The sequence below is a fragment of the Linepithema humile genome, chromosome 6 (genome assembly GCF_040581485.1).
Source record: "Linepithema humile isolate Giens D197 chromosome 6, Lhum_UNIL_v1.0, whole genome shotgun sequence".
Lineage (NCBI taxonomy): Eukaryota > Metazoa > Arthropoda > Insecta > Hymenoptera > Formicidae > Linepithema > Linepithema humile.
Genome location: NC_090133.1, coordinates 14,600,193 through 14,626,366, shown reverse-complemented (window position 1 = coordinate 14,626,366; position 26,174 = coordinate 14,600,193). Strand labels below are relative to the sequence as shown.

At 33.5% G+C, this 26,174-nt stretch overlaps 1 protein-coding gene and 1 pseudogene across 3 annotated transcripts; one reads left to right on the top strand and one right to left on the bottom strand.

Annotated features, from left to right (window-relative positions):
* Positions 1 to 1,128: 1,128 nt before the first annotated feature.
* On the top strand, positions 1,129 to 4,017 carry LOC137000880 (uncharacterized; annotated as a pseudogene).
* Positions 4,018 to 4,560: 543 nt separating this feature from the next.
* Positions 4,561 to 14,240, bottom strand: LOC137000881 (uncharacterized). Of its 3 annotated transcripts, XR_010891054.1 has the most exons (4): positions 12,213 to 12,329; positions 9,496 to 12,058; positions 4,822 to 9,433; positions 4,561 to 4,759 (listed from the first exon to the last, which is right to left on the bottom strand). XR_010891054.1 is itself a non-coding variant. In XM_067358464.1 (3 exons), the coding sequence occupies exons 1-2, from the start codon at positions 13,420 to 13,422 to the stop codon at positions 12,087 to 12,089; spliced, it is 831 nt and encodes a 276-aa protein (XP_067214565.1). In that variant the 5' UTR covers positions 13,423 to 14,240; the 3' UTR covers positions 4,755 to 9,433; positions 9,496 to 12,086. The 3 variants fall into 3 exon arrangements, 1 of the variants encoding a protein (XP_067214565.1); XR_010891053.1 differs by having other exon boundaries at positions 4,755 to 9,433; XM_067358464.1 differs by adding an exon at positions 13,285 to 14,240 and having other exon boundaries at positions 4,755 to 9,433; positions 9,496 to 12,779.
* Between the last annotated feature and the right edge of the window lie 11,934 nt (positions 14,241 to 26,174).

Below are 26,174 nucleotides of genomic sequence, written 5' to 3'. Positions count from 1 at the left end.
CATAACTGAGAAAAATGGTTTTATTATATTAACAAAATTCTTCTGGTTGACCATATTTTAGTCAAACGAAACAGAATTTCTGGTTATCGTCACAAAATTTTACACCTTATATCAACACCGTTTGGTTAACTTTACTATAAGGATTTGAATAAGTGTTTTCTTGTTGGATCTACAAAACTTCTTGTTATATTTACATAAATCGCAGCGCTCTGCAACAGTTTCGTCATCACTCACTAAACGGTTGATCAACTGTTCGCCGCATTCATTTGTTACACTGCTACTGCGCCCTCGCTACTCGCGGCGTGAATCGCGCGCATTAGATCTTTCGCGAAGCAATGGCGCTAAGCAGTCGGAACAGTCTCAACTGAGCTCGCTAAAGTTTTACGTCGCGTCGTGGAATCCATTACGGAATATTAGTTAGGCCGATGGCAGAGAACGAGAAGTAAGCACTTATGTCTGTCGTAGACGTCTGTCATGGACGTATGATAAGGCAGAGAAAACAGGGCTGATCAACTCCCGTGTATTTTGTATTAACCGTGTTTGCAGCGTCGCCTATCTTACCACAGAACCTACAAGGAACTAAAAATTAATATGGCGCCCAACCCGTCCGATTCAAAATTCACATACAGGCATATGTACACCGTCTGTCCGGAAAGTTCCGGGACTATCGTTTAAAAAAATAGAAAAAATAGAGTTTTTATTTTTTATTACTTTAAATGTTCTACATAATTTCCTCCAATATCAATACAACGTTTAGAACGTTCGTACAACCATTGGAAACTGTTCGAAAATGCTTTTTTTGAAATTTTCCTCAATTTACGCGTCGCATTGGCCTGAATATCCTCAATATTATCATAGCATTTTCCTTTCATGTGCAACTTGAGTTGTGGAAAGAGGAAAAAGTCGCACGGAGCTAGATCAGGTGAATATGGAGGATGCTGGAGTACGGGAACTTGTTTTTGTGTCAAAAACTGAGTTACAATTCCAGCCGTGTAGGCGGGCGCGTTGTCGTGCAGCAGGAAAAAATTTTTGTCGGTCTATCGTTCTGATCGAACTCGTCGGATCCTATTGCAAAGCCGTTCCAGTACACCCAAGTAGAAACGGGAAGTCACAGTGATGCCCGGGGAAACAAATTCCTTGTGAATAATGCCTTGAGCGTCGAAAAATATGATGAGCATGATTTTTGTCTTCGATTTTGTCATTCGCACTTTCGTCGATCTCGACTCACCAACGCTCAACCATTCAGCACTTTGCCGTTTCGTAGTAGGCTCATATTGAAAGCACCATGACTAGTCACCTGTGATTATTTTTTGGAGAAAAGAATTGTCTTCATCTGTCATTTCAATCAAGTTGCGATCACACGCTATTCTTTTTGTTCAGGAGTCAAACTGTGCGGAACGAATTTTGCGCACACCTTTCTCTTTATTAAGAGGATACTCTACTCTAAAAATTTCAAAAAATCGAAAAAAAAATTTTTTTTTTCTCAAAGTATATGTTATGAAAAATATGTCTGTAAAGGGATTTGCTTAAATTCATAAAATTGACGAAGTTGTAGCGGTTTAAAGGGAGCGGCTTACAGCGCGCAGTGCCGAGCGCAGCGGGAGACGAGCAATAGCTTTCTCGACAGGTCTCGTAGGATTTTAGTTTGAAAGAGGGGCCTGACGGTTTCTTCCTGATCTTTCTGAGAAAACATCTGCTCTCTCGGATCAATATTCAGAGAGTTTAGTATAGCTTTGATCGTTGAGTAGAGCGGACACAAGGACGCAACAAAAATATTTAGTGTGAGGTTAGAATTATTTGTTACTATTCTCTAACTCTTTACAATATAGTTGTCGTTAAAAATTACAGAATAGGCCTATTAATGCGAAAATGGATAAAAAAGGAAGCAGAATAAAACGTGTTCATGCGGAGCGTCACACAAAACGACAGTTTAAAGGAAATAGATACACCGTTGAGCAGGATACGAGTTTTACTTCTACGTCGGCTGAGAAACTTTAAAATAGAAGAGATATGGACGTTGCTATTTCGAAAGAATTTGGCTACTGCATTTTGAATTTCTTCTCAGTTTTCTCTGCAATTGCTTCCAGTGTAATTTGCAAAATTTGCAAAAAAGATATAAAGTTTTATCAGACCGCTAATCGTGGCTTAGGATTCAAAATTGTAATGCAGTGCAAGTGCGGTGAACAATTAATTAATTCGTGTCCACTTATTGACAAGGCATTCGAAATCAATCGTCGAATTGTATTTATTATGCGACTCTTGGGAATTGGCAGAGAAGGAATAAATTTATTTTGTGGTTTGATGGACTTTAGTCAGGGGCTGGCTCTCAAAACGTACTATGCCTGTCTTGAAAATATACATCTTGCGGTTTCGTCAGTTTACGATTCTATAATAAAAAGTGCAGTTGAAGAGGAAAAAACAAAAAATGCCAAAGCCGGAAATCCTGAAAACAATTTAACCGTTTCAGGAGATGGAACGTGGAAGAAAAGAGGATTTTCTTCTTTGTTCGGTGTCATTACGCTTATAGGAAAATATAGCAAGAAAGTGCTTGATACTGTTGTAAAATCTAGTTTTTGCCAAGCTTGTAATATGTGGAAGAACAAAAAGAATGATGCAATTCATGAATTTGATAAATGGTACAAAAGTCATGAAGAAAACTGCACCATAAATCACATCGGTAGTGCAGGTAAAATGGAGATCGACGCTGTTACGGAAATGTTTTTAAGGTCTACGGAGAAGCACGGTGTTAAATATGCCACGTATATTGGAGAAGGGGATAGTAAAACCTTCAAAGGTATTTTAGATGTTAATCCATATGGTGAAGAACTTATCGTCAGAAAAAAAGAGTGCGTCGGTCATGTTGAAAAAAGGATGGGCACAAGACTTCGGAACATAAAAAAAGCGAACAAAGGTATTGGCGGAAAGGGCGCTGGAAAATTAACTGACAAAGTTATCGGCGAGCTTACGAAATACTATGGTTTAGCCATTCGTAGACACCCTCACTCTGTTGCTGAAATGAAGAAGGCAATATAGGCTACATATTATCATAAAAGCTCGACGGATGAAAAGCCGCAACATATGTACTGTCCTTCTGGTTCAGACAGTTGGTGTAAGTGGCGTAAAGCCGAAGCCAATAACACACTTCAAAACTTCAGTCATGATCAAGCATCTCTTAATGATACAGTTTTAAAAGTAATTAAACCTATTTACGAAACTTTATCATCTGATGATTTATTAGAAAGATGTTTAGGAGCAGCAACACAAAACAGTAATGAATCACTAAATTCATTGATTTGGACTTTTGCTCCAAAACACATCCACTCAGGACCAAAAACCGTCGAAATCGCCACTTTTTTAGCAGTCATCATTTTTAACGAAGGATTTCTTTCTATTTTGAAAACTCTGTCTGTAATGGGAGTGACTGTTGGGCAACAGGCACAGATATACGCAAATTCCCGAGATGAAAGCCGAATTGACCGTTCGGAGAAACGATCGACAGATGCTGCAAAGAAAGCCAGAATTGCTACTAGGGAGGAGAAATCAGCTGAGCAGGACTTCTTTGAGCATGAGGAAGGTCCCCTGTATGGTCCTGGATTGGCAGATTAATCTTCGTAAGTAAAGATCCTTCATAAACGGCGCAAAACTTTAAACGCGTTTTTCTCAAAACCATGTTTTTTGAACTGGTGCCCAAGATATCTCAAGATCTATTTGACCGATTAAGTCCGGCTTTTGTGTACATCCTCAGCAGATGTGCCGCTATAGCCGGAACTAGAATTAAGTAAAAAAAAAATTTTTTACGATTTTGACAACCTTCGAAAGATAAGAAAATTCATACTAAATTTTCAAAGTGCTGCCATTTTTTTAATTTTCTATTTTTTTATTCCATTCTAGTTCCTGCTATAGCCAAATTTATACTAATTAAGAATTTTTTTGAATTTTTTGTTTCAGATAACCAGAATGGACGCAATCATGGGCACCGTTTTTTTTTTACCATGTATTTGATAGGGTTTAATTAATATTTATATTCATTAATTTAGCTTTAAAAAATATTTTTTATGTTCTCTAAACATAATAAAATATATACATAAAAAGCTGATATTAACAATTTTTACTAGTTTCTTGTAAAAAAATCCCGAAAAAAGCGTGTTTTAGAGTGGAGTACCCCCTTAAAACATTCCGGATAATTTCATGAACAATTATTTTGGCCATGTTGACCTCTTCTGAGATCATTCTGTACGTGAGATGACGGTCAGTGAGCAGGAGATCACGAATCTTTGCAATGTTTGCGTCTGTCGAACTCGTGGTGGGGCGCCCCGTCCTCGCATCATCCTTAAGCGACTCTCGGCCTTCTTTAAATCGTTTGTACCATTCAAATACTTTTGAACGTGATAAACAGTCATCACCGTAAGCGATTTTCATAGACTCGTACGTTTCCATAGCCGTTTTACCGAATTTAAAATTAAATTTGATGACTGCTCTCTGCTCCATCACGATTTTTTTGACAGGCCAAAAAAACGAAATTAATTCATAAGCTTTTAGTATTAAGCAGAGTAATTGAGGCCGTTTAACCAAACGTATGTTTATGGTTAATTGTTGCTACTAAAAGGTTCTTTAGTTGTCCAACGAGAGGCGCTACTTATTGGCCGGGAAAAAAATCAGTCCCAGAACTTTCCGGACAGACGGTGTATATATATATATATATAAGACAATTATCCTCTCTTAGGTCGTTCACGGATAATAATCGACACAATATGTTTCTCTGTAAACAAAGTTTAAAATTTATTCACTATTCACAACTATTTACAATGTTCACACTCTTACCTGTAAACAAAGAAACGACAATTAAAGCCTATTATTATCCTTTTATTTACACTAACTTGGTCTCTAGTCTTTCACAATATCTTTTAACTACTTTATCTTTCTCTCCTAATTCTTCCTTGCATACGTGTGCTCGTTTCTCTTTGTCTATCTTTTCCTCTCGTCTCTGTCTCCCTGTCTGTCGATAATCAGTCGATGTATTTCTCGTATTGCTCGTTCCATCTAGCGGGGTCAGTTTGCATGGTGCGCCGAGTCCGAGGAGCGCGGCTCGTTTAAATTGAAGAAAATACTTTTTCTTTACATCTCCCCCCCTAGGATGAGAATCGTCGCAGCGCATTCTCACCTTAGGTTTTCCGGTTTAATCCTCTTCATCTGTGTCCTCATCCATTCCCGATATTGGGATCAGTTTTGTTATGTGGAACAAGCTTGTCTCTGATTTTTTTCTATTAGTCTTAATTTTGTATATCGAGTTCGATATTTTTTTCGTTATCTTAAATGGTCCAATTCTCAAATCGTCTAGCTTTTTCCTGTTTAATCTATTACCATTTTCTATATATACCATGCCACCTGTATTAAACTCGTGATGTTTCCTATTTTTATTAAATAATTTTTTATTATAATCATGTGACTTAATGGTTCTTTCTAGGGCTAATTTCTTATCTTTCATCCAGTCCTCCTGGTGTTGTCCTCTTCTTAATTCTTTAGGTAAAATACTTGTGTCCGTGCCATCCAGCAGATACTTTGGTGCAAAACCAGTGACCGTATGTTCTGTCTCATTGTATCTTTCTACACATTCCCTAGCAACCGTTGTCCAAGCTTTTTCCTTTTTACCTTCTTTTATTTTACATCTTATTTTATTGACTAGCGTCTGGTTTAATCTTTCGTTTAAGCCATTTGAAAATGGTGCATTTACAGCAGTGAAAATCAGTCTAACATCGTTTTCTTCTAGGTATTCTTTAAATTCCCTCGAATTGATGCCTGGGTATTGGTCTGTGAGTATTGTTTCAATCTTGTCTGTTTCTAGTACGTTTTTTACTAGCTTGATAAAATCAGTAGCATTTTGTGTCTTCGAAGTTGTAATAACTGCGTATCTGGTAAAATGATCAACCAATAGGTGAAGGTATTTTTTTGTCGATCTTAGTCCTCCAAAGCCTCCAATAGTGTCTATTGACATTATTTCAAACGGTCTGGTTGCTGGTCCTAACTGTGACATCAGACCATATTTTTCTTGGCCTCTAGACTTATTTTTGGTACATATTTCACATTCTTGCATATTTTTTTTATATTTTCTGTTAGAATTCTGGCTGTATAATATGGACATATCTTATTTATTGTTTGTCTAATCCCTATGTGGCACCATTCATAATGTATTTCTTTTATTATCTCTATACTTGATTCTTCGGATAAAATTATCTTCTCTTTATTTCTGATTTTTCTATAGAATATTCCATCTTTTTAAATTAATTTTGCTTCCCTTTTCTTTATCCATTTATTTTCATTTTGGTCTATCTTTATTTCCTCTATCTTCATTAAATTTACTAATTTCAGTACTTCTTCCGTATTCTCGCTTGGTTCTAATACTGGATTTCGGCTTAGGCAATCCGCTTCGGCGTTATCTTTTCCTGGGACATATTTTATTTGAAAGTCGTATTGTGATAAATAATGATTTATGTCACCTAGTTCTTCATCCGTTCTAGCTTTGATGTTCATGTTCTCTAGCGGTTTATGGTCTGAATACACTTCAAATCTTCTACCGATCAACCAGTGTTGCCAATATTTTACCGCTTCTTTGACAGCCAGGCTTTCCAAATATATCGCTTTTTTTCTTTTTTGGGATTCGTTTAATTTCTTTGAGAAGTACGCTACTGGCTTCTCTATTTCGTTGTGCTGTACCTGTTTTAATACTGCGCCTATACCTTCAAGTGATGCGTCTGTGTAAATCCGTATAGGCAAATCTTTGTCGAATATCTCTAGCACTGGTTGAGAGCATAGCAATTTTTTTATTTCTGTAAAAGACCTTTCACAATCTTCTGCCCATATAAATTTTTCATTTTTCCTCAATAATCTATGTAGTGGGTCTAACAATATCGAGCTTTTCGGTATGTACTCATGATAAAAATTGACTTTTCCTAAGAATTGTCTGATATTTTTTTGTGTTTTAGGGGTTGGAAAATTTTGAATTGAAATTAAATTATCTTTCACTGGTCTCACTGTATTGTTTTCTATTATGTGTCCGAGATATTTCACTGATTTTGCTGCAAATGTACATTTTTTTAGTTTTAACCTGAAACCTTCATTTATTATCGCATCCAGTACTCTTTTTATATGTTCTACATGTTCTTGAAATGATTCTGAAAAAATTAATATGTCGTCTATATAGTTTTCTGTGAATTCTTTAAGATTATGTTTTCTTAATATGTTGGATAAAATTCTTTGGAAAATTGCTGGTGACGTCTTTAATCCGAATGGTAGGCATGTCCATTGAAAGTGTCCATCCTGTGTTACGAATCCTGTTTTCTTTCTATCTTCAATGCGTAGTGGGATCGACCAAAAAGCAGAATTTATATCTAGTGTAGTATAGTATTTGCAGTTTCTTGTTTTTATTATCAGGTCGTCTATTAGTGGAAATGGTTGGGCCTGTGGTATAATAATCTTATTTAAGTCTCTGAAGTCTATACATAATCTAGATTTCTTTCCTTCATCTCTTTTATAGGCTAATGTCACTGGCGCAGCGAAAGGGCTGTAGGATTCTTCAATTATTCCTTTCTCTAGTAACTTCCCCACTTGCTCTTCAATTTCTTTTTTATCCTCTATTGTACATCTGTATGGTCTTTTACTACAGTATTTATCCACAATTAGATCTATTCTAGCCTCATAGTCTGTTACCGAACCGATGTCATATTTGTCTTTTGCAAATATGGGGTTATATTCTTCTATTAGTTTTTTTATCCTGGTTTTCTTTATATTATCTAAATGGTCTAGAATAACTTTAAATTCATCTTCTTTGATGTGTTCGTTAAAATTTACGAAGTATTGTTTATTTTTATTGTAATTATCTGTTTTTATTTTTAAATCTGGTTCTTTCTTCTGTGAAATTTGTAAATCTTCGTTCTGTATTAATTTAAAGTTTTTTATCATATCTAGCCCAATGATGAAGTCCTGAAAGTTTTCTTCTTCAACTATGTACACGTCCATTTTTTTTTCAGTATCAAATATTTTTATCTTAATTGTAATTAATCCTTTTGTTGTTCCCACACCATTAACCGTTTTCAAGTATATTTTATTTACATCGTTTTTTTTTCTTTTATTTTAATCAGTCTTGAATTTATAAGTGATACCTGAGATCCTGGATCATATGTTCCTTGAATTTCTAGCTTATCTTCTATTAATAGCTTGACCCTGATTAATGGTGTGTTTATTCGTTTTTTTTCTCGGTGTTTAACTTTACATCAATAACTGAGTTGTTACCTACTAAATTTGTTGTGTTGGTATATTTTCCTTCGTCTTTTGTTTTGAACCAACATTTTTCTGCAGGGTGATATCTAATGCCTTTATTCAAACTTTCGCATGTTCTGCACGGTTTTTTTTCTTCACCTTTCTTTTTATATCCAAACTCATTTTTGTGTAGATAAGCTTTTTTATATATTAGATTTTCATATTTCCTGACTTCGTTAAATAAAGCGGTTGAATCTTGGCATTGTTCTCTGTCTATTTTGTTTATAATAAATTCTGGCAATCCAATTGCTATTAGGGTTGTCAGTGTTTTTGAATCTATATCTTTATTCATGTCTAACAAAAGTCTTTCTTTCTTTATTGCATAATCCGTAAGTGATCCTTCTTTATATCTAAATGATAAAGCATATTTCACAGTGCTCCATCCTTTATCCGCAAAGGTCTCTAAAAATCTATCTTTCCATTCATCCCATCTGGCCTCAACAGTTAACTTTGTTAATGTTGCACAACCAGTCTGAACAGGATCTGTCTAAAAACAATCTTAGTATTTCTATCTTTGTTTCATCTTCTATAATGTCGAATCTTGTACACTCTTTCTCGAATGTTTCTATCCATTGTTTCGCGTTTGAATGTTTGCTGGTAAATTTTTCAATCATAAACTTTTCCGAAATTTGTTTTAAATTCTTCCCTTCTTCCTTTCTTTTTGATGACTCCACAAGTTTTTCCAATATTTTTGTTAAGTTGTCATTTTGTGTTTTATCTTCTGATTTTTCCTCGTCTATTTCTTTTAGATATTGGTTCTCAAATTGCAAATTCTGGTCTTCATCTATGTAAATATTTTTTAACTTTTTTGTCATTTTTATCCACACTTTTCTTTTTTGGTGTCTTGTTTTCAGAGTGTTTTTTAATTTACTATAATTTTCTGTTTTTGTTAATTCCTTGTGATAACCTATATGTCTAAACTCTGCAGGTAGGACATACCTTTTCCCTTCCTCTGTATTAATTGAGGTTATACTAATTATATTTGTTTTGTCATCCTTGTTTGATGCTACTACTGTAAACTCAAATTGTAGTTTTTCCATATTGACTGAAATTGTCGTTTTATAAGACAATTATCCTCTCTTAGGTCGTTCACGGATAATAATCGACACAATATGTTTCTCTGTAAACAAAGTTTAAAATTTATTCACTATTCACAACTATTTACAATGTTCACACTCTTACCTGTAAACAAAGAAACGACAATTAAAGCCTATTATTATCCTTTTATTTACACTAACTTGGTCTCTAGTCTTTCACAATATCTTTTAACTACTTTATCTTTCTCTCCTAATTCTTCCTTGCATACGTGCGCTCGTTTCTCTTTGTCTATTTTTTCCTCTCGTCTCTGTTTCCCTGTCTGTCGATAATCAGTCGATGCATTTCTCGTATTGCTCGTTCCATCTAGCGGGGTCAGTTTGCATAGTGCGCCGAGTCCGAGGAGCGCGGCTCGTTTAAATTGAAGAAAATACTTTTTCTTTACATATATATATATATATATTAAATTAGTTTTTCACAATTTTTTTACACTTATATTTAAATTTTAGGAAAAATAAATGAATAATAATATTGTTTAAGTTTTATTATTATTTTTATTAGTAATATATATAAGAAAAATTACGTACAATATTAATAAATACAGATATTTCAGATATTACAGATATTTCTGTCAAATCAAATTCTGGATTTTGAATCTTGGAATCCTTGATAATCGCTGTAACATCAATATTGAAAAATTATTACACTCAACAAATTGTTCTGAATTAATTTTGATGACAGACTGTGTAACAAAAATTTATGTCAAATATTGATAAACAGATACTTACAACTTAAACATACTATATTTTGGAGTTTGAAGTACGTTTGTACCAAATTCTTAATACAAGAAAAAACATTCAATGTTTTTTAATAAAGTGAAATCAATTCCATGTTACAGTGCATACCCATTCAATGTTTCTTAATACAAGAAAAGAAAACAAATATCATAAAGGTAAATCAATTTCCGCTACAACTTCTGCAACAAAAATGTAATACATTAATTTTAATAATTTAAAATAAAATGTAAAAAAAATTGCAATGAAAAGTGTACAATTATGCTAATTATTCTTACTTTTTTTCTTCTTCTGATATCGCATGGCACATCTTTCTGCTTGATGAATAATAAAATTTTTTTCCACTTCCTCAATGGTTCCATTTAATATTTTATTTATGAAGTTACACCATTGTATTAAATATGTTTGTGTCGTCATATCTAAAATGGTGTTCAAAACGAGAGTACAATGCGTTGCAACCAAGTCTTTCTTTAAAATATTCATTAATTTTTCTTTGATTTTTATTTCGTAGCACAAGTCTGGCATCCGTTCTTCGATAGATGTAATATTACTTTGTAATTTTTGTAAAAAATCGTTACTGTTTAATTCTTCTGTACACTTCGCACATTGAATTTTCTTCTGTACTTTATTTATAATTTTTTGTGTGTCAATAAAAATGTTTTGTTTCTTTTCATTAAGTATAATACCTTCTGTACATTCCACTTTTTCAGAATTATTTTTATTTGATATTATTTCGCTTGCGCGAAACATATTTATTAATGACATGGATTTACTGTTGTGAATTTCTTTACAATTTGCTGACGGAGAATGTTTTAATGTGATGTTGGCAATTAAAAGACTCTTAAAAGCAGTAGAAAACTGATATGGCGACGGATTATTGTTGCAATGTCCAATATATCTGACTTGACCAAAAAAATTTTCCAATAAATCTTGATTTAATAATCTTAAATTAAAAGTAGAAAAATTACATTTTTGAAGTTCTTTCCATAAAAGTAATGCACCTTTGATGGTCCAAATCCAATTTTTAATACATTTTGGTGCATTTTTTCTGATAGGTTTATGAGTTTTTTTGTCCACAAATTCCATCTTGCAAAGCATGCGTATAGCCTTTTGCCAAAACACCACGTGGTTACTTTGTTTGCTTATTATACTACTCAGACCTTGCCCTTTCCTTCCATTAAATGAGTCAAATAAATTATCAAAAAAGAAAATAACATCTGCTGTTGCAAGAGTACACTCAGGCAATTTAATAGCGCCTTTAGTTGTCTCAAACACATCTACAATATAATTAATATTTTCATATAAAGTTTTTCATTTCAAAAAAATAGTTATAATCTTTTATCAAATAATGTTATTTATTATCCTGTTTAAAAACATAAAATTTTTTTGAAACTTAATATAAATTATTATTTATTTTTATTTATTATCATTTATAACTTTTATTTATTTATATTATTTTTATTTATTATTATTATATATTATTATTTATTATTTTGCTTACCTTGTTTTAAAAGTCCACAAAATTCAAGAACAGTTGCAATCGTGTGACTTAAAACTTGTACCGCATATTTTACCTTCATTTTAGGAATTAGAGCTGGATAGATGTGTTTATCTACTAATTTTTCCAACAGCCTTCTAGGTTGCCTCCGTGGAGAAAATTTATCTATTTCGTATGCAGCTTGTATTGCCTCCCATGAGGCATACTTTGTCTGTGCACTCAGGCAATTATTGTTATTATTATTGTTTATTTCGTTTTTATCAATAAATGATATATCTTTAAACATAAAATTATATATTACGAATTCCTTTTTGTAAATGCACATAATCAAACAATGGTATAATATTCTGCCCTTTTATCGAAAAAATATTACTTGTTGTTTGTCTGTCATTGTGCGATTTTCTTATTGCCTGATTTTCTAGAAAATAATAATTACAATATTACAATCAATCAATATCAAAAATTATGTATATGAAATGTATATATATATATATATATATATATATATAAATGCAAATATAATTGTACACATACTTATTTGTCAAAGATAAGCACGTACGTGAATTACTTACTTTTATGCCACATAGTTGTGTATCTTTAATTAAAGAATTGATTGCTGCAATATTCGTGCCACCTTGATCGCAAACTGTTGCAACTGGCTTGAAACCACACTGAATTAATATTGTCAACCATTCTTTTATATATTTTGATAATTGCATTGAATATGTTGATGCTCTGCAGTATCCATAGCCAATTGGCATGTGGTTGCCTGATGCTAAACATCTCATGTAAAAAACAATACAGTGATCGGCAAATTTTCGAGTTCTTCTATTACCCCAATCTTCGAAGTCTATGATTTTGTCAGTTTTTTTGTCGTAGTGCATAGCAGGTTGAATAGATATTTCATCCCATATAAGTATACATGTTAGATCTTGAGGATCAATTTCAGTTGCAAGTAATTTTAAATATTGTATGATAATTTTATTGCACCCAGTATCAAAAGGAATTTGTTGTAATTGTTTATTTAATATGGAAGAGGACGGGCAAAACAAATATTTGGACAAAAACTTATATGTAGAAGGTGACCTTTTATAAATTGAAATGCAAAACATTTTGTCTTCTAATGTGTATCTTCTAGCCTAAAATATGTTAATATAAATACAAAATATTATTATAATATGAACATAATTTATAAATAAAAAAGTGTAAATATTATATTATAAAAATGAATATAGTATCAAAAATTATAAATTGTAAATCTATTTTATCCGATTTTTACTGAAAGTTTATATAATAAATTTTATTTACTTTATGTAATAAACTTTATATAATCAAAATTTATTCTACATATAAATCGATAGTGTATATAAATCAATTGTATTATATATGTAATTAATATTTCTTATTGTATTTTTACATTTCAATTTACCATTCATTAATTCTTTATATATATACAATTCTTTATATATATATTAATATGTACATTATTCATGAATATTAATGTATTTATTAATTCATTATTGGATTTTAATATGTACAATATCTAGTATAAATATATATATTATATCAATCTCTCAAAACAAATAATTGAGGAATTAGTTTATGAAAGGATTTTTATATGTAAGAAACAGATTGAATTTTTACCTGTGGTGCAACTCTGTCATTTCTTATTATCATGTCCATAAATCTTTGTCGTACAACAGCAGTTTTATCCTTTTTGCCTTTATTATTTGTTGTATTTAATTTAACTGTTTTCAATTTTATATCATTTTTCAAACCCATAACTATTTTCTTCAATCGTCTGGTTCTTTTTGCAATTTTATAGTGCTGTTATAAAATTTTCTAGCAATAAGGGGTGAGTTTTGTTTTCTTGTTATTCTTAAAAGATTAGGTCTTCTTTTTCTTGTATTTTGTTCACGTTCTTTCATTATTTCTTTTAACACTTCTTGGTTTGCAGTCTCTTGTGTTTGTAATTGTTCTTTTATCATTTCTATATCCTGTCTAATAAATTGAATGCTTTGATCATGTTGAATTAATCTTTCATGATCTGTTATATTTTCTACTTGTGTAGTTGCTGGCTCCTGATGATGATTTTCTTCTGGATGTATGTCTATTTCCTGTTGGAATATTTCTGTTTCTTGCTGGGATGTTTCTATTTGATCCTCACATATATTAATTGACGGAATAGCTGTGTCCACTAAACGTCTCCTATTTATGGAATAACTGTAGTCACTATCTTTAAAATGTTCGTGACACACGCGTAATTTATTAATAATGTCTTCATTTTGTTCCGTCAATCTTAAACGTTGTAACCAGTTCATGCGACGACTTGCTTTTTTTGGAAACTGATGCGATAGCACTTTTCCAGTGGACTTGCATCCAGAGACGCAACAAGCTCGCATTTTTGTTCACTGCTGTTCACTGTACCCAAAAACTGCACGAAAACTTTTGCACAAACGCAAAACCACGTGCACTTGCAATGTATTGCAATGTATATGAATAAATTGCAAATGGCGGACATTTTAGTTCACCGATCTCCCCTGTGGTAAGATAGACGGCGCTGCAAACACAGTCAACGTAGAGTACCTCAAAGTAAGGCCGGTATTCATTGGCCGGTATTCATAGTCCGTTCTTATATTTAAGATTGTCTTAAGCACGGACTTATATTCGCTCTCTTCGTCACACATAGATTGTGTCTGACGAAGAGAGCGAATATAAGTTCGTGCTTAAGACGATCTTGAATATAAGAACGGACTATGAATACCGCCCATAGTCCGTTCTTATATTCAAGATCGTCTTAAGCACGAACTTATATTCGCTCTCTTCGTCAGACACAATCTATGTGTGACGAAGAGAGCGAATATAAGTCCGTGCTTAAGACAATTTTGAATATAAGAACGGACTATGAATAACGCCCTAATAGCGTTTTCGATTATACAGGATTTGAACGACCCAAGATTGGTTAATGACGTCATTGCAACCTCTCCACCAATGAAAGACTTGCATTTATAGTAAAATAGTGATTGATCAACCCTAGATCGTTCAAACCCCGTTTATTCGAAAACGCTATAAGAGTACGGACAACAGAGCGCAAATAAGGCAAAACCGGAAACGCGTCGAAAAGCGCGCGCATTTTCAAATATGCTCTGAAGTGTAAAACTGAAATTATATGTACATATAACAATGATTTTATACTGTATAAATTAAAGGAGGGAGACATGACAGAGTATAAATAGAATGAAAGTGAATCGTTTAATTAAAAATAGCATTGTAACTTGACAACTCTAATGTATCAACAAACAACTAGGTTATGTTATAACATTAATGACACAAGAAATTAATTTTTTATTCCATTAAAAGAATATATAATTCCAATGCAATCCTTCTCCACTTATCTTTTCTCATTTATATTTTATTCTTAAATTCAAATTTAATAATAAAATTTTCGTACAAGGTAACCAATCACACACAGATAAAACTTGCTCAAAACAGGGTAAACACAGATGGTACACACGGGCATACAACTTCCGCTTTTGCCTCAATTTGGCGGACCGATCACCGATCGTTACCCTGTTCTCCGTACTCTTACTTGAGGTACTCTAAGTCAACGTAGAGACCCTAAAGTAAGAGTCTGGCCCAAGATCTATAGAGAGAAGGTTACCTCATGCGCAAAGAGGGACGAGCGGCAAGAGGGGCAATGATAATCTCATCGGCAAACAGAAGACTATCTCAGACAGCTACTGTTTGTCGATAAGATCATCATGCTCTTCCCTTCCTTCATCGCCCCTCGCCATCAAGCTGTTTCTAGCTCCCCCCTTCCTTCATCGCTCCTCGCCATCAAGCTGTTTCTAGCTCCCCCCTTACTTCATCGTCCCTCGCCCTCAACCGATTTTACTGAGGTAACCTTTTCTCTATAGATCTTGAGTCTGGCCACCGTCCGTGTTCGCGCGTATTGGTGGAGCCAAACTTTGTAATAAAATGGCAGAACTAATTAGAAGTTACTATAAGGCTACGCATAATACGCATAGAAGCGATGCACAGACGTTGTGAAATTAGCCTAACTAAACTAACTTTTCTAACTTTCAACAATTATAGCTAATTGTTGGTCATTTATTGGTTATTGTTGGTATTTATGACGTTTGTTGATTGTTAATTTGTTATTAAAATAAATATTAATGTAAAGTTAGCGTATGTAATAAGAATTTTTAATTTTTTTCAATTTTTACGCGTCACAAAGCAATTTAAACGGTACAATTAAAATCAACAATCAATTTGACAATATTTTTTAATTATAAGATTATGAGATTAAGATTGTAGGATTAATTATAAAGTATAAAATGAAATCAACAGAAACAACCCAGATAGCACAGAGATGAATAGAAGTTCATAAAGAATTCATTTTAAAGAAGTCATACAGAATTAGAAAAATGAATACCTGAAGAATTCTAAAAGAATTAACTGCAATTAGTTGTCTTGAAATATTCCCCAAGAATTCCTTATAATGAATACTTTGCGATTCAGTATTTTGAATACTTCGAGAATTCATGAGGAAGTATATTATTTATTTTGATTTCGACCAGATGGAGCTATTAGATCATTCGTTACTGTGCGACCTCCGCGAGTACAAGCGAGAAACGTTTCTTACATTTTACATGTGTAAAGCGCAAAATGCTTCTTCCGATTCATTTCGTATAGTGTGGTATAGTGTGTTCTACCGAGCAGTCACGTTTGTATGTTCTGTGCCACTGCAATATATAAAAACGGACAATTTATATTGAATGTAAGTACGGTTGAATTATTATACTATATAACCTTAAAATAATTGCGTGCAGTAAGATTTTTTATTTTCATTGTTTTATTACATATGTACACGTCGTCGAAATACATTAATTTTATAAAACTTTTTTTTGTTAACAAATAAAAAGGAAAGAAAGCTGAATAAGCCCGAGCTAATATAATTCTCAATTGCTCATATAATTATTAATTGTTGAATTTTACAAAACAAACGTTTCGGCTCGTCTTTACGACCATTCTCAGTGTTTATACAAATAAAAGTTACATGAAAAATAATGCAAGCTTTCGAAAATTTGTTACATGTCGTGAAACGTCAAAGCCTTGAAAATATGTTCATATTTTTGAGATTGACCAACATAATTTGAAAGCTCCGACGTTTCACGACATGTAACGAATTTCCAAACAAGCTCGCATTATTTTTTATATAATTTCATTTTATTTGAAAGATCAGGTCATCTGTAGTGGCTTCCTATTAACAATAATAAATAATCTATAATGAACAATAAATTTAATAATCTATATATAATTCTATGATTTATTGAATTTCGTATTCCTTTCTTTCTCTATGTCTCGATTATAATGTTATATAATTTCATATATATTATTTTTTACAGATTTATCAAACTCTCTTAAATTAAAAACAAAGCAATATCATAGAGTACAAAAAAAAGAGTACAAAAAATAGAGGTAAGTACTTCTATTATTGTACATATTTTTGCAAATAAAAATGAAACGTCGAGTGAAACCATTCACTGAATTATCGAGATGGCAACGAAATAGACGTTTACGTCAAAGTATCGACGAATTAACTAGTTGTAAAAATTATAACTTTGAAAAAGAAATTAATATGGATAAAATCTCAAATGAAAAACGAACCATTGAAAAGTGTCCAATGGAAAATCCTTTTATTCATTATAAATAATAAATACATATTACAATTTATATGTATTATATTATAAATAGATAATTATGTTTATATTATTTTTATACGTATATGTGTGTTTATCATTATATGTTTGTTTTTTAAACAACATGCATATTACTTATATGTATTTTTTTTTTAAGTATATAAATAAAGTAATTTTTTTAAAGCAATAATCTTATATTTACTTTTCCCTATCTACAATTTTTTCAAAAAAGTAATCCTTTTTCAATTCTAAAACTATTTCTTTTGAATTCATAAAGTAATCCTTTATCTATTCTAAAACTGTTCTTTTTGAATTCATAAAGCATAAATCTGTTGGTATAGAAGAATACTATATGAATACTCTAAGAAATTTTCAAGAATTCCAATCATGGTGCATGTAACTTCTTAAACCATTCTTATAGTATTCTTCTATGAATTCCTAAAGAATTACAATTCAGAAAAGAAGAAAACTTGAAGAATACTTTGCGAATTCACTGTGCTATCTGGGAATAATAACACAATAATTTTAATTGTAGCTTTTTAATTCTCTTATATAAATAACATTTTAATCTATCATAATAATATTTTATAAAAATAAATTTTCACACATAAACACACACACACACACACACACGCGCGCGCACGCGCGCGCACATACATTACTACATTAAAAATTATTTAACTACAGAATGCATGGCCATCGTTTTACTATTATGCGCTATATTATTCAGGCGACCTTTTCGGCATGAAATTTTCATTCAATATTGAATAAAACGCTTCTTCATTTTATAAGACAATCGATGACAATTTTTTATCGTTTCACAATGAATAGTTTGCATTTTTTCCAAAAAAAAATCAATAAAATTACATTTACTATTTTTTAAATATGGAAGATAGCGGCGAATAATAATCTCCATCTCCAAAAAGTATTCAAATACTTGTTCAGTAACAAAAAATAACGTGTTTTTTCTAAAACATTTTAATTGCACTAATTTAGAATATTTCACACCCGTATAATTTATACATCTTACAGAAACTAAACACTGTTCGCATGTTGCAGTATTACATTTAACAATAGAGGAAACAATATAGCCAGCAGTACTGTATAGAACGTTCATTTGGAGATTACAAAGACGGATATTTGTCTTAGGTTCAACAGGAATGTTTGGAAATGGTTCAAACTGTTTAATTTTCTTTGACTTATTAAAAAAATTACCAATAAACTCTCTATCGTCTTCTTCATAACTAGAATTTTTAGCTGGTTTTATATATCGAGATATACAGAGTTCTTTTAAATCTTGCTTGAATTGCAATGCATTTGGAATTTGATGCTTTGATCTAATTCCTGAAAACAAATTTTCAATACAATCCTGCGTAAAACGACTTGTCAAAACATATTGATAATTTCTTTTAGTTATCAAATATTTGGTTAATTCAATGATAGATTGTATGGTAATCATAACACCACATTGAATAGGTTTAAAATGTCGTTCTCGACCTATTTAAATATTTCTGAATAATTCTATGACTGAGTATAAAAATTGTATGCTGTCATTGTATTTTTTTTCTTTAATTTCATTTCCTGATATTTTTCCTAATGCTAATCGTTGAGATCGTGACGTAATTAATGCAAACCATTTGGAAATTATTTCTATAAATGCTGCTGTTGTGCTGTATTCCTTTCTGTTTTTTTCTTCAGCCAGAAAATTCAGGGCACTACTAACATTTCTACTCAATACATGTTTTGCCTTGTTGACCTTCATCTTGTTATATTTTCCAATAATAATATTGTTGCGCCTGTGCTTTTCGCCGCTGATGCTGTGTGTTACAGCTGACGGACCGATCGATAATATCGATCGGTCACTATAAGTTGAAGCCATATGGCATTTGTAAATAACAAGAGTTTTTATTATATTTGTTGTCAAGACGATATCGATTAGCAGTTTAAAGGGTCTCTATGACAGTTTGTAAACAAGCTGTCATATGTCAGATTTTCGATAGCTGTCTGCTCGGGCGGACGTATACGACAGTTCCGATCTTTCAATCTTATTTTTGGTTATTTATTGTATGAGTTACTGTTGAGTTACTGTTCTTATTAAAGTGTTCTCTGTTTTGTTGAAGCGTTGTGTTGTGTTCTTTAATTTCGCGAGTTTTGTTGACGCGTGTGATATTCCGTTCTGCGGGCGCAACATTTGGGGGCTCGTCCGGGATCGGAGCGATTATTCAGTGGTACAGTGCAGTGCGGAACAGTAGTTTCATCATGTCAACGGTCCACTCGCCGAGAAAAACACGTTTCCAGACTCCATCAACGTCGGCTGAGTCGGAGACGCTGCGTGCAATTCTGCAGGAGCTCGGACAGTTTCGGGAGGAGCGAAGACAGGAGCGGGAGCAAATTCAAGCAGAATTGAGGCAGCGGGACGAGGCGCTGAGCAGATTAAAGCAGCAGATTAACCAGATAAGTCGTTCCAATAATAATACTCAGAATGGCGATCAGGGCGAGAGTTCTGCGACGGGAAATATTTCGTGCGCGCTCGTAAATTCAGTGTCGGTGAATTTAGGGTATAAATTGAAACCAGATATGTATGACGGGACGGGATCTTTAAGGGAATTCTTTTCTCAATTTAATTTAATCGCGAGTGCAAATAATTGGACAGAGAATGCAAAAACTATTGCGTTAGCATCCTGTCTTAGGGGTAAGGCAAGAACGGTATTAGATTGTGTTTCGGAGATCGAAAATTTAAGTTTCGCAGAATTAAAATCAAAATTAGAGTTACGATTTGGTGAGGGTCAACTCTCCGGGACGTATTACACGCAATTTACAAATAGACGACAAAAATTTGGTGAGGAAATATCGAATTTAGGCGCTGATATAGAAAGATTGTCAAGGTTAGCCTATTCAGAATGTTTGGCGGAAATCCGAGAAAAGATAGCGTGTGCGCAATTTATTAATGCGCTAAATGATCAATTTTTAAAACAAACATTACAATTAGAAGGAATAACCTCTTTAAAATTAGCAATAAAAAGAGCTAAAACGATAAAAGAAATTCATGAAAATAGTTTTTCGGAATCTTTTAATGAAATTGAAACATCCGTAAATTCAAATTAAAAAAAAAATGGAGATATAATTTCTTTATGTGTTAAGAAATAAATTTTGTTCATTTGATTCTGCTTATTTTCTTTCTGTTTAGAGTTTTCTGAAAAGAAAAGAGGAAGGGTTTGAAGAAAGGAAGTGGAGAAAGGATATTTGAAGAAAAGAGTTTGAAGGTTTGAAGAAAGGAAGTAGAGGGTGGAAGAAAAGAAGTGGAAAGAATATTTGAAGAAAAAGAAGTGGAAAGGATATTTGAAGAAAGGAAGGAAAGGAAATTTTGGAAGAAGGAATAAGGACAAAGTTAGAAAGAAAAATGGAAAAGAGAAAATAATTTTAAAGCTTTCAACAAGGACTGCCTCGCCCACGGTTTTTGACCGTGGTTTTCCCGTGGGCCGAAGAGCAAATGCTGAGGCAGGGACTTGAGAAGTCCTTTTTAGGGCGCTGGGTCCACGGCAGATATCCCTCTCTTGTCCGAAGAATTGTGAAGAGCGGCGGCATAGGAATTGAAGATGGCGAGAGGAAGTTAATCGATTGGGACCTGGATTGATGCTCGGTAACTTGTTGCAACAGCACAAGGTAGAGCAAGGAAACCAAGAGGGTACCCTGGAGTCGACGGTTTTCTCGAATTTAAAGGTGTTCGATTGGGATCAAGATAACGGCGCTCGGTAACTTGATGCAGCAGCACAAGGTAGAGCAGAAAGTCGTTGAAATGCCCTGGAGTCGACACTAGAAGTTCGAAGACAACAATTAACTTTCCTGGATTGATTTCAAGAAAAATTGTCGGGACGACAATCTTGAAGAAGGGGGGCAGTGTTACGCTTGTGTTTTTCGCCGCTGATGCTGTGTGTTACAGCTGACAGACCGATCGATAATATCGATTAGCAGTTTAAAGGGTCTCTATGACAGTTTGTAAACAAGCTGTCATATGTCAGATTTTCGAGAGCTGTCTGCTCGGGCGGACGTATACGACAGTTCCGATCTTTCAATCTTATTTTCGGCTATTTATTGTATGAGTTACTGTTGAGTTACTGTTCTTATTAAAGTGTTCTCTGTTTTGTTGAAGCGTTGTGTTGTGTTCTTTAATTTCACGAGTTTCGTTAACGCGTGTGATATTCCGTTCTGCGGGCGCAACAATATCATTACTTTCAAGTTGTAACATGGGTTTAACCCATGTTACTACTCGCGCGATCGGCCGCAACGATCATCCGCGCATCGAGCCGCCGGCCGCAACACGTCATCGGAATGCGGCCGCCGAGTGGGGCGAGCGGGTATATAAGGCCGTCGCTCCGGCCAGTAGAGACCTTACCCGGTCTGCAGTGAGCACGCTGCAGACCTTCCGAGCCATCAGGGCGCACTTTGACTCGGCTCTTCCTTTCCTCCAGGAGCAGGGAGCACTCTGTCTCCGCCGGGCGCACTCAGCATCCGTATACTTTTCCGTTCCTTTAGGAGCAGGGAGCACTCTGTCTCCGCCGGGCGCACTCGACATCCGTATACCGTTCCTTTCCGTCAGGAGCAGGGAACACTCTGTCTCCGTCGGGAGCACTCGACGTCCCGTATACACCGTCCGTTCCTCCGTAGGATTAAGTAGTATTTAGTTCGCGCTTCCTAGTTTAGATTTTCTGGTTTGTATTCTTTTAGTTTATCCTTTTCTAGCTTATTTCCGCTAGCATGTATTCTTTTGGTTATAGTAAATAGCTTATCCTTTTCTAGCTTGTATTCACTAGTTTATATTCTTTCGCGGTAGATACCGGTCTCACTCTTGCGTTACCAGCGTTACCTCTACACGCTTTCCTCGCGCTCTCGCTTGCACGCCGCACTCGCTTGCACGCCGCACTCGCTGGCTTGAATGGCTACCGCTTGCTCTTTATAATTATTGCTTTGTAAAATGTATCACCAACTCTTTAGTTAAGAATATATTTATTTTTACCTCCAAATTGGTCTAAGTTAATTGGAGTCTTTCCGTCTGACCGCTTATCCCGAATCCTGGCACCGGTGAGCTATTCCGCGCTTAGAAATAAAATCGCGAGATAAATTCGCACCGTTACAAAGTTGTGGTGTTAATTTTAACTCTAAATTTTCTTGTATTTCAATTAATTCTACTAAATGTTGGCATTTGACAGTAAAAGATGATAGATTGTGAGTATGAGCAAATGTTTTTGGCAATTCAATTACTTTGTTATTTTGAAGACAATTTCTGATATTTTTTAAAAGATGTGGTCCATCAGCAAGAAAGAATAATTTTCGGTTGTTATCAACTGGATGAGGCATAGAATTTCTTATTGTCGAATATTTACTTGCAGAAATATTTCCAAATGCTTTCCACATTGCTTGATTAACGGATCCCATGTCAGAAGTAACACTGTGTATCTTAAGACCAATAGATTCTGCTTTTGAAATGACTCTTTCTAAGATAGGTTTTAAACGAGCACCAGCAAATCCATTAGAAGTATAGTAATATGCAATAACTTGTTTCCATCGTGAAAAAACACCAGCAACCATTATAACTAAGGCATGCGTAGCTTTTTGTATTTTACCTGTAATTAGATGTAGAAGCAGAAATAAGCATATCAACACACTATCAGGCTCTACCAAAATCAAATAAAAACGTTAGAAATAAAATAAATTATAAGATTTAAATTTAAAGAGTGATGGCAAATTTAGCCCATTTTTTGGACCTCGAATTTCGAATTTTTTTTCATGCCAAATAGTACTATTAGATAAAACATTAATCTCAGTAAAATTTCAAGATGAGCATAGGCACGATTCCGGAGATACAAGAGGGTGAAAGTGATGATTTCCAGTCAGGGTATATCGCATAAGGAAAAATACGTGGCTGAAGTTCATGTAATATTGAGGATATATTCTATCGAATGCATTCATTGTTTAGAGAATGAACGATCTACTATTCACCGCTATTTCATTTATGGAGGAGAGGGGGGGGGGAGGCGTGCTTTATAAAGCACCCTGAAATATAGAGTCTCACTACATGACGCATTGACAAGTTCTCTCGCAGTTGAAATACTGTACTATCACATGAAGTATATTCCAAGAATCTATCTACATACTATTCTAATGTATTCTATTCTATTCTTGCTTGTTTGTTTTCCATTTTTTTGTTTGTACGATATTTTAACTTGTGTCATATAAGCGCTCGGTCTATTTTTATATATATATCTATGGTTTCTCGCTACTTTTCTCTTGTTTCATCTTAATTTTTTCTACATTCTCTTGTCTCTTCAGGTATATTTTTTCATATCTTGACGATCGTTGATTCTTCAATAAGACAATGCCTTTCACTAAATGTTTAGGCTGTAATGACCAAAAAAGATCGAAAAATGATAAGTTTTTTCCTATCGAAGACACATCAAATTTGTTGATGATGGTTAACAATTTGCGAAAAAATATTCCAAAGAAACGGAAATTAGAAGAATTGAATCACATTTCATTACAGAGCAAAATATGTAAAAACTGTTACGAATTTAGTAATCAGTCAAAAATTATCTTAAGATCCCAGATGGATGATGATCCAGATATACCTGATCTTTCGATTTATCGTCAAGGTATTAATTCTCATTCGCGATGCACTTTTGGCTGCAAAAACCCCTCGAAGTTGATCGCAATTCCCCGAATTATCCGTTGTAAACTACTCATGGATTATAAATTCTTGACCAAATATAATGCTCGTATGTGTAGCAATCATGTCGATAATTCTACATTTTGGTCACTTGTGAAGCAAATTACAAAAGAAGTGAGTGCTGAAGAACAAAAAACAGTCAGTGATCTTATGTTTATTTACTATCAAGAGCTGAAAGGAAAAAATGAAAAGATATTCGATGTGGATAATATCGACTCCATTGATAATACGACCTTCAAAAATTGGTTTGCTCTCGATAAAGAACAATTTCAAACTGTATGCAGTTTTTCTGTAACATGTCAACTTAAGCATGTTGCTGTTTTACTTTGTAAAATGCGAACTCCTCTTTCTGATGAACAACTTTTATTCTTATTCGGTGTTTGTCGGAGGACTATTGAAAATCATATGAATTCAGCAAGAGATTTTCATAAAAACTTTGTTCCACAATTCATCAATTGGAATGGTCGCTCAATATTCCTTGCTCATACGACACCAATGTCAAAAATACTATTCGACATTCCCGACGATAAAGCCTGCATAGTATTCGATGCCACCTATTGCCTAGCACAAAAACCTGCGAATTATGCAGAAAAAAATGCCGCTGGTCAAACCTATGGTAGGTTGCTCTTCAGATGGTTTCATTCTATACGTTTTTGGACCATTTGACGCAACGCATAATGATGCGACAATATTACGGGATTGTTTCCAGAGATACGCGAACGACTTGCATACTATTCATGAGGGTTGTTACGTATGGCGACTCCACCTAAGGTCACCATACTCTACTCTCTACATTTCTTCCATCCCGTATACACGGTAAAATTTAAAACTTTAATATTTATAACAATCTTAAACAATAATCCACTTAAAACTAGTATATAACGATATAATTAATAAATAAGTATCTCTATTATAAAATGATCATAAAGTTATATTAAATACGTTACAATTAACAAATAAGTATCTCTATTACAAAGTAATCATAAAATTATACTAAATACGTTACAATGTTCAATAATTTATACAAAAAGATTAACAAATGTTATTAACTAATAAGCCATAATCATAAAACAACTAATTGTTATACCTAAATTATAAAATCAAGCGATAGAAAGTGAAACTCGAAATAATCATAAAGTTATACTAAATACGTTACAATGTTTAATAATTTATACAAAAAGATTAACAAATGTTATTAACTAATAAGCCATAATTATAAAACAACGAAATGTTATACCTAAATTATAAAATAAAGCGATAGAAAGCGAAACTCGAAATAATCATAAAGTTATACTAAATACGTTACAATGTTTAATAATTTATACAAAAAGATTAACAAATATTATTAACTAATAAGCCATAATTATAAAACAACGAAATGTTATACCTAAATTATAAAATAAAGCGATAGAAAGCGAAACTCGAAATAACATGTAGTACGTAATCACTGTAACACTAGTCTATGGTCGATCACTAGTGACAACGGAAAGTAACTAGGACAGAATACTTTTAGCCGCACCTGTAACCTAACCTAAATTTTCACATCAGACTGTACGAATGTAAATACAGGTGCGACTCAATGATCTCATCCGAAAGGAATGTACAGATCACGCGATCGATCATACGATGTCTTATGCGCAGGTCAAGAGAGTAGGGATAGTCCCTATATAAGCGGCCGTCCTCGTCAAGAGCAGCCACTTAACTCTTCAGAAAGTACGCTCAACTGTTGTCACTTCGCTAGTCCGGGACCTAACCTAGAAATTATTCACCACGTGCGAGTCGGCCTTCCGCCTTTCAATTGTTAATCTAGCGTTAAATTATTGTATAAGTAGTTAAATAAAAGTGTGAGTCTTAGTTATTATAGATAAAATAGTGTCTCAGTGTTAAATAACTTTAATTAACAACCACGAGCCAACACCATTCCAATAGGACAATAATCAACCTACTACATTCAACAAGAGATTGTTAATAACAAAATAAGGTCCTTGTATCAGTAAACCCATTTACTGCACCAAAGGTAAGTGAATAAATTATTAACATGCTAATAAACTACCATTTCACTAACGCTTCTTAATTGCTTTTAATAATAAACTTTATACGTGCTTAACTAA

Coding starts and splice junctions, on each gene's coding strand:
- LOC137000881 (XM_067358464.1), bottom strand. CDS start 13,422: ATGGGTTTGAAAAATGATATAAAATTGAAAACAGTTAAATTAAATACA. Junction 12,780..13,284: donor ATGACAGAGTTGCACCACAG/GTAAAAATTCAA, acceptor AACATATTTTAG/GCTAGAAGATACACATTAGA.